The sequence below is a fragment of the Sinocyclocheilus rhinocerous genome, unplaced genomic scaffold (genome assembly GCF_001515625.1).
Source record: "Sinocyclocheilus rhinocerous isolate Xijiao unplaced genomic scaffold, SAMN03320098_v1.1 scaffold1137, whole genome shotgun sequence".
In the NCBI taxonomy this organism is placed as follows: domain Eukaryota; kingdom Metazoa; phylum Chordata; class Actinopteri; order Cypriniformes; family Cyprinidae; genus Sinocyclocheilus; species Sinocyclocheilus rhinocerous.
This window is the reverse complement of record NW_015647153.1, coordinates 205,643-215,129: the sequence shown is the minus strand read 5'-3', so window position 1 is coordinate 215,129 and position 9,487 is coordinate 205,643. Positions and strand designations below refer to the sequence as shown.

Genomic DNA, 9,487 nt, shown 5'->3' with positions numbered 1-9,487 from the left:
TTCATTTAGTTTAACTTGCACTAAAAAAACAAACTGAAATAATTTATACAAACTACAGATATATTTAATAAAAACGACAAAAAAACTGAACTGACAGACTAATACTTTAACCAAAATTAAATTGAAAACAGAAATAAAAAAATACAAATATAAAAAATTTAAAAATATAAATAAAATGATACTAATATAACACTCCTGTGAAAGATATTTTTTATTGTCATTTTATATGGTCAACTCATTTTCATAGTAGTTGATTTGCTACTTTGCTATCTTCCACATGACTTTCATCCTGTTCGTCTGAGGTGTATGTTGCATGGCTGTGTTCCTATAGTGTTGACGTCTGACAGAAGCGTCTCTCATCAGCTCTTGTTTTCTGGGTGTTGTGTGGCCAGCCGGCGCCGCAGGTGTTTAGTGAAGTCCACTTGTGCTTGAGGAAGAGCCTTGTTCACTAGTGACTGCGGCAGCCAACCCTGAACACACAAGGACACGTTCATCACGCGACTGCAGAAATACATCACAGGGAATCTTCTGCACTGCAAAACTTGCTAGTACATTTCACAAATAATACCAAGTAACACTGAAATACAATTCTGAAGCAAAAACACTGAAATAGTATTTTCATGTAAAATGTTTTATGTACAACTTTGAAAATCATTTTTTACAGTGTATAACTAACCCCATTCATCTGCTGGTCAGCTCACAATCAGGAAAATCTTGATAAATCATAAAACATGCATGTTTTGTACCCTGATGTCCATGTTGAGCAGCCAGATGAAGCGACTTCGGTCGGGACGGTCCTGAAGCGGCTGCAGGATGATGCAGGTCGGTCCATCTTCAGCTCTGAACACAACAAACACACACTTACAGACAGGTTTTACCGTGAGAAACTACTTTCAGATTATGTCCAGTTCAGAGGTGTAAAGAGTAGCTGAAAACCATACTAGAGTAAAAGTACAGATACCTTACAGTGAAAATTACTCCACAAGTTTCCAATTCCAAAACAACTTGAGTAAAACTCTTTTAGAGTATCTGATTTTAACAGAACTTAAGTATTTTACTCATACTGAATATAGGCTCAAAGATGCACGAGCCAAAGAGACATGCCAGTGAAAAACAAGAAAGAGTTGATGTGTGAGAAGAGCAATCACGTTTATTTTATAAAACCAAAATAAAACTGAACACCTCAAAATAAAACAAAATGTCGCTTCGGTATAACAGATAAATAAAATAATGTTAAGTAATTTTTATTTATTTATTTTTTGTTTCGCTTAATTTGTTTATTGAACTTTTACAATGATAACACACTCTCAGAAAAAAAAAGTACAAAAGTTGTCACTGGGGCGTACCTTTTCAAAAGGCACACCTTTGTACCTAAAGAGTCCATATTGGTACCTTAAAGGTATATATTAGTACCTAAAATGTACCTTTTGAAAACATACCGCCCCAGTGACAGCTTTTGTACCTTTTTTTCCTGAGAGTGCAGGATAAGAATAGGAGAATAGTGAAAATATAATGTTAAGTAAAATTAAAGTCAAGGTCTTCTTGCACTGGATGAGCTGGTTTTGGCCTCATTGGCATTGCGAAGAAACTTGCATTCACGTAAAGCAGCATTGTTGACAAGTGTGGGTGAGTAAGGGCAAAACGCACGAGATATAGTACTTTCAGTGCCCTGTAGTTGCAATATCACTTCTTTTGTAGCAGAAATAAACTGTTACGTGCCATGCACAATGTAATGTGTAATTGCAACACTCTTTACAAATGTAGTGGAGTAAAGAGTACAGATACTTATTCAAAATTGTAGTGAAGTAGAGAGTAAAAGTTGCAAATATCTTTGATACGCAGTAAAACTACAGAGTATCCAAAAAGATACTCAAGTACAGTAATTAATTACATTTACTCCAATACTTCGTCCAGTTATAGTAACGTATAATTAAAATGTACATGAAAGTAATAATTCACCCCAAAAAGTAAAACTGTCATCAGTTATTCAACCCCATCCATGCAAACCTGTATTAATTAAGCTTCTGCGTTCCATAAAGTGGATGGTGATTTATACTGTTACAAAAACATGCGAAAAGCGCCTCAGCGGCGGTGCATACGGCTCGAGCGCTGTATGCAAAGTCTTCCGAAGGCACATAAGAGCTTGGAGTAACAAGCAGAACCAAATTTTAGTCGGTGTTCAGTTCACATAAAATCTCAAACTTGCGCTCGGTGTGAATGAAACAGAAGCTCAGGCGTTATTCTACCTGACAAACCCGGGCTGAGGCGGCAGAGACTCCATCCACGTTGCGGCTCCGCCGAAATAAACACGTGACTCGCTCTTGGACGAATATCTGACGTTTAGGAAGTCCCGCTGGCCAATCAGGTTTCCCGCCATTTCCACCGAAACCTCGTGGGTAACCATGGTGTTCCTGCCCACGTGTTTCAGAACCTAAGGTATAAACGGCTTGTTTTAATGCTGGAAGCTTTCAAATTTCACGCATTTTTAATGGAAACATAACACGGAAAGAGAGTAATGAAAACAAAATGATTATACTGTGAAATTTATGTTTTTCTTACAAAAAGCAAACCTGCAAAGTTGAGTGGTTCACATTCTCCATTCACTGTAGACTTGCTTTATGCTCACTGATCTCTACATGTAGATTACAGACCTACTTTATTATATTATATTATATATGAGTTAAAAATTTAATTGAAAAATTTAACCCAACAGTTGGGTTAGTCCATATTTGACCCAAAGTTGGGTTGAAACAACCCAGCATTTTTTTTAGAGTGTATTATATTATATCCCCTTTCAACACTGGAACTTATCTAGAATTCTGAGTTTCATTGTTTTAAATACTTAACTTCAACTGACGAAATTACAGGAAAAAAGCATCTGCATCCTTGTAGAACGCATAATATTCTGAGAACTCTGTCTTGTAAAACGTTTAAAACTTCAGCACACATTAAACACTATTTCAGGGGACCTGTTACCCCAATTTAAAGAAATACATGGTTCCAAGTCATAAAATTTTAATTGATTGATTTCATTAAACCTTTTAAGCTGCGAGCATTATTTTGATGAGTTTTGTCAAGTCACCTTTATTTTGTATAGCGCTTTATACAATACAGATCGTGCCAAAGCAGCTGAAAAAGATAAGATGAATTGGTTCCAGAGCCACAAAAATAGTTAAAGCTATGAAGTTTGTTGGCTGAACAATTTCCAATTTCATTAGCAGTTGTCATAACTCAAAAAAAGACTGATGCAAACAGTTTTTTTTTTTTTTTTGCAGTAAAATGTCAAGCAGTTTTGTTTTGTTTTTTGCAGTAAAATGTCAAGCAGTTATTTCCTATTTCTGTTTCGTAAACAATGTCTCACTAAATAACCTGCATTTGCATTATGTTATTTGCTGTATTGTGGTTTTGTCTACTGATTACACAAATTACATTGGCGTTAATAGTGTTGCCATAGAAACGCATAACTCCGTGTCGGAGGAAGTGAACATCTCTGTCCAGATAGTCATCTAGCAATTACAGCGATTATGACATGTAGTGAACGCAGCATTAATTCCAGAGCCGCTGACCTGAGGACACATGAACACAACCCATTTGAGCTTATTATCTAGAGATGGACACATAGCTGCTTGCAAAAGATATTTGTCTCAAGATTAAGATGCACAAGTTACAAAGTAATTACATGCAAGTTACTTCAATTGAGGCTTTCTTCTAACCTGCATTTGCATTATGTTATTTGCTGTATTGTGGTTTTGTCTACTGATTACACAAATTACATTTGGCGTTAATAGTGTTGCCATAGAAACGCATAACTCCGTGTCTGAGGAAGTGAACATCTCTGTCCAGATAGTCATCTAGCAATTACAGCGATTATGACATGTAGTGAACGCAGCATTAATTCCAGAGCCGCTGACCTGAGGACACATGAACACAACCCATTTGAGCTTATTATCTAGAGACGGACACATAGCTGCTTGCAAAAGATATTTGTCTCAAGATTAAGATGCACAAGTTACAAAGTAATTACATGCAAGTTACTTCAATTGAGGCTTTCTTCTGTATAATGTGTTTGTGTCTCCTCTCTGTTCAGTCGGTTTTCTCCGGGTTGGTTGTATCACAATTTATAATTTACTATCAGCTAGGTGTGGAGAATTATTCATAATACACTACTTATGTATAATTTTCATATTAATAAGCATTGCTGCATGAATTACAATTAGAACAATTATAGAGAATCAAAATGTATACTAAATAACGTGTGATAATTATGTTTAGTTGTTCAAATATTATTTAATTACAGTAGTATAAGCCTAGTATTACATTATTATTTATGTTTATTATTTTATTTTATTATTAACAGTATTCTTAAAAGTAGAAAGCAGTGGAATGGTTTTCTATCATATTTATATATAACATAAATGCATAAATATTCATAATGCTCTTATGAATGTTTTTAGCAATTACATTGTAAAATGTAACTGTTTAGACTGAATTATACATGCAGAAACAAAAAGCAGAAATATTTTCATGTTGATTATTATTATTTTTGCATATTTAGCTGCACATTTGATTTTTTAATTCTGAAAAATTGACCAATTTACCCTTTTGACCTCAAATATCTGCTTACAGCAGAGGATCACCGTTCTCTGATCTGAACACATTTAGCTCTATTGATTTATCGAGAGGGAATATTAAACAGCGGTGTGTCCCGGAGAGCGGCTCAACAAGCCAAAAATCATCTGACGCAACATTCACATCTACAGTCAGCCTCTGCTTTGGGAATTGAAGCCGTGAGACTGCTGTTTCAGGCTCTTCTCTTATGTTTTATGATCGTCTCAGATGTGTTTCAGGAACATACTGGAGATCAGGAATAAAATCTGACAATTATATAAATAAATGATGCTTCTCGGAATGAAATTTCTCAATTTATCCTCAGTGTATGTCAAATATTTATTTGTTTATTTATTTAGAATTTCAGAATAACAGCATCAGACTTTGATGATTTTATATATATAATGTATGTGTGTGTGTGTGTGTATAGTACCATTCAAAATTTCAATGTTTTAGAAAGACGTCTCTTCTGCTCAGCAAGGCTGCATTTATTTGATTAAAAATACAGTAAAAATTGTGAAATATTATTTCAATTTAAAACAGCTGTTTTCTATGTGAATATCTGTTAAACTGTAATTTATTTCTGTGATCAAAGCTGTATTTTCAGCATCATTACTCCAGTCTTCAGTGTCACATGATCTTCAGAAATCATTCTAATATGCTGATTTGCTGCTCGAGAAACATTTCTGATTATTATCAATGTTGAAAACAGTTGTGCTGCACAATATTTCTGTGGAAACCGTGATACATTTTATTTTTCAGGATTCACAGATGAATAGAACGTTCAAAAGAACAGCATTTATTTGAAATAGAATCTTTTGTAACATTATAAATGTCTTTACTGTCACTTTTGATCAATTTAATGCATCCTTGATGAATAAAAAATAAGAAAATATTATAGGATATAAATAATATAAGTATACATGTCTTACTTTGATGCGTTTGATGCTGGGGTTCCATTCGTGAATCTCCTCTATTCTGAAGAATAAGATGTCGTGAAGTTCCTCTGGAGATGCGTTCAATTCAGCCTCTAATCTGAAAACCTTCCTGTTGCCCGTGAGAACTTTGCTATAGATCACATCTCCATTCTTCTAAAGGAAAAAGATGTTCATCATTTCCTGTGAGAGCACATTCTGGCGATCTGCACATCAGAAGAACATTTTAGATTCGCAGACAATCACCTCAGCCATCTCCAGTTTCCATCCGTCCTCGGACTCCACGATCTTCAGAGCTTCAATCAGCGCTGCTTCTCCTTGTTTCAGATAAAACACGTCCTCATCGGCCAATGCAGCCGTCCTCTGCTCCACTGGCTCGGTCTCTGGAGACATTCATATACAAGTTTTAGGATTTTGAACAATTAAAATAATAATTATATAAAACTTACATTTGATCACTCACATAGAAACAGCGCAGAATCTAAAATATTTATACTTCCTTTTACATATATGTGGCCCTGGAGCACAAAACCAGTCTTAAGTGTCAATTTTTCAAAATTGAGATTTATACATCATCTGAAAGCTGAATAAATAAGCTTTCCATTGATGTATGGTTTGTTATTTGGCCGAGATACAACTATTTGAAGATCTGGAATCTGAGGGTGCAAAAAAAAATCAAAATATTGAGAAAATCATCTTTAAAGTTGTCCAAATGAAGTTCTTAGCAATGCATATTACTAATCAAAAATTAAGTTTTGATATATTTACGGTAGGAAATTTACAAAATATCTTCATGGAACATGATCTTTACTTAATATCCTAATGATTTTTGGCATAAAAGAAAATTCAATAATTTTGACCCATACAATGTATTGTTGGCTATTGCTACAAATATACCCCAGCGACTTAACACTGCTTTTGTGCTCCAGGGTATGTATGCATGTATATATATACATACAAAATGAAGAATAAATATGTCAGATTTCTATGTGAGTGATCAAATGTAATTAAACGAGTGTCATTAATCATGTGACAGTCAGATTTTCTTGCATCATTGAATCTGAAGATGCTTTTTGGATCATTGTCGGTGTTTATTTTTTATACTCCGTTTTCTTACTTTTTTATTTGAAAGAAAATAATATTTTATTCATCATAAAAAGTGATCAAAAGTGACTGTAAAGACATTTATAATGTTACAGAAGTTTTCTATTTCAAATAAATGCTGTTCTTTTGAACTTTCTATTCATCAAAGAATCCTGAAAAATAAAACGCATCACGTTTCCACAAAAATATTGTGCAGCACAACTGTTTTCAACATTGATAATAATCAGAAATGTTTCTTGAGCAGCAAATCAGCATATTAGAATGATTTCTGAAGATCATGTGACACTGAAGACTGGAGTAATGATGCTGAAAATACAGCTTTGATCACAGAAACAAATTTCTTTTTATAATATATTCACATAGAAAACAGCAGTTTTAAATATTAATAATATTTTAAAATTTTTACTGTATTTTTGATCAAATAAATGCAGCCTTGGTGAGCAGAAGAGATTTTTTTATGCTCACCATTTTAAAAAATCTTACTGACTCCAAACTGTGGATTTTTTGCTGGAGTATTGGATGGAAACTGAGGTTAAATATGAATGCACAGACTCACTTTCAGTCCATCTCAAAGGGATCCATGCTGGAAGGACCATTTGTCCTCTGCTCTGTAAGTGTGTGATCTCCTGGCCGAACGCTGCCAGAGCTGCTCGCCGCAGACCTGCTCGCTGCAGACCTGCAGGACAGCGAAAACAGCATAAATAAAACACAATACAAACACAAGCTCACGCATCGAGCTGCAGCGTTAGGTCCTGCACCTGCCATGCTCCGTAGATGTGGGTATGTGATTCCACAGCAGAGCTTCAGGACGGCCCGCAGCATGTTGGCTCCCACTGAGATGGAGGCCGCGGGACGCTTTTATAGAGCCGCTGAAGGACAGAGAAGATAACAGCTCCATTTACAAGATAGGACTCAGTTCGGCTTTGCCTCCAAGGCCACATTCAGGAGGAACAAGAATGTAGGTTTGCACTGTTTAAAGTCACTGGAACCTGCTATACATGATAAAAATCACAATTCTGTCACCTTCATGTCTGTCCGAATCAGATAATAGCTGTGGGTTAAGATATTGATTTATTATTATTAAAAACCTTTATGTATTCATTTGTTTGGTTAATAACACTTTACAATAAGGTCTCATTTGTTAGTGTTTTAAAGTTATATAACAGCTGTGAGTTACGATAATATAGAAATTTTACTTTTTTAATGTCATTAAATAAAATCTTTCTTTATCATTAATTAATATTTGTATTTATTTATTTATGCTCGTTTTACAATCATTTTTTAATCTTTTAAAGTCATATAATAGTTGTGAGTTAAGATAAGACATACATTTTATTTATTTATTATTATTAAGTAAATTTTATTTATTTATTATAACTAAGAAATGCATTTCTTATTAAATAATTGTATATATTATTATTAAATTATTTATTTATTTGATTGATTAGTTGTTTGTTAACACTGTACAATAAAGGTACAATTTGTTAACATTTGTTAGTGTTTTAAATTCATATAACAGCTGTGAATTAAGATTGTTTGTTTATTTAGTTATTATTGTTAACTACATTTTCTTTAATATGTATTTATTTATTTACAAAGGTAAAAATGCCATGGAAATATATTGCTCATTGCAAGTTCATGTTATTTAGTGCATTAACTAATGATAACAAATGAGACCTTATTGTAAAGTGTTGTGTTTTTTTTTCATTTTTGAGTGAATTATTCCTTTATTTATTACCAGCACAAGAAAAAAAAAAAAGCATGTTTATACATACATACAAATGTCTTCTCTTCAAGGTGTTTAAAGCTTTAATGTCCCACAGACTGAGAACTAGTTAGAGAGATCAGCAGAACGACCCTAACACTGACCTTAACCTCCGTTAAACCCTGAGAGAAACCTTCACCTCCTTCAGCCGCCACACCTCCGACCAGAGGACAGTAGATGTGCTGAAACACACATAAATCCACCTCATATGAAGCATGCATCATAGCTTCCACACGCTTTCATTGAGATTTCAGTGACGAACAAGCTCTCAATCATCATGCATGAGGACGACAGATGCACCTGAAACACTGAGATTAAAGAGTTTAGAGAGATTTGTTCATCCTGGGTGTCAAATTAAAGTCGTTTGTCTTTGTTTTCATGTCTGAAATGATCAACTAGGCAGAATTAATTTGATTTAGAAAAATCCATCATGCACACAAGGTCTGTTGTAGTAGAGGAATGAGAATTTCTGGATGATTACATATTTGTATTAATATTTTCCTGGTGTCATTCATGAGGGTTTTAGCAGCTCAGAGGATAATATTAGTATTTTTAAAGGGTTTCACGGTTTAGTAATATTAATCAATTTCACTGCATTGACACTATCAGATGAGAACAAAACGTGAACTGACTTGAGATGAATAACGGCATTCACAATATTAAAGGAACAGTTCATCCAAAACTGAATTTGCACTCATTCCACTCAGGCCATCCAAGATTAGGATGAGTGCCAGGGCATACGCAGCAGCAGCAGGTCGGGCTGTCGCTTCATTGCACACGATGGTGATGCTCCAAGCGTATCAGGCTGACCTGCTGAAAGACCGGGATAAAGGCGAGGGCCTTTCTCCTGATGAGGTAGCTGAGTGTGCCACACCACGGATCTCACTCTAAACGTCAGGGGACCTATGACGTTTGGTTGGTTCTATGGCTTCATAGTGCCCACCTTACTGATGGTCCGGACCAGAGGCTTCTTCGGACGGGGTTCCGATGCGGGAACCATGGTGGGTGAGTACGATCCATTTCTATATATATATATATATATACAGTATGTGTGTGTGTGTGTGTATTTCATGCG

General features: G+C 34.8%; 1 protein-coding gene across 2 annotated transcripts in view; it reads right to left on the bottom strand.

The window, feature by feature from the left end:
* Window positions 1-267: 267 nt before the first annotated feature.
* The window catches only part of LOC107709021 (steroidogenic acute regulatory protein, mitochondrial-like), a 17,118-nt gene continuing 7,898 nt past the window's right edge, over window positions 268-9,487 (bottom strand). The window contains exons 2-9 of one of the 2 annotated variants that reach the window (XM_016513417.1): window positions 8,517-8,594; window positions 7,406-7,516; window positions 7,204-7,323; window positions 5,790-5,926; window positions 5,541-5,699; window positions 2,247-2,431; window positions 747-840; window positions 268-470 (exon numbers count right to left, since the gene is read on the bottom strand). In XM_016513417.1, the coding sequence (XP_016368903.1) occupies window positions 360-470; window positions 747-840; window positions 2,247-2,431; window positions 5,541-5,699; window positions 5,790-5,926; window positions 7,204-7,323; window positions 7,406-7,469 (870 nt within the window). In that variant the 5' untranslated portion in view covers window positions 7,470-7,516; window positions 8,517-8,594 and the 3' untranslated portion in view covers window positions 268-359. The remainder of the gene's footprint in view (window positions 471-746; window positions 841-2,246; window positions 2,432-5,540; window positions 5,700-5,789; window positions 5,927-7,203; window positions 7,324-7,405; window positions 7,517-8,516; window positions 8,595-9,487) is intronic. The other variant, XM_016513418.1, reaches the window with a different exon arrangement.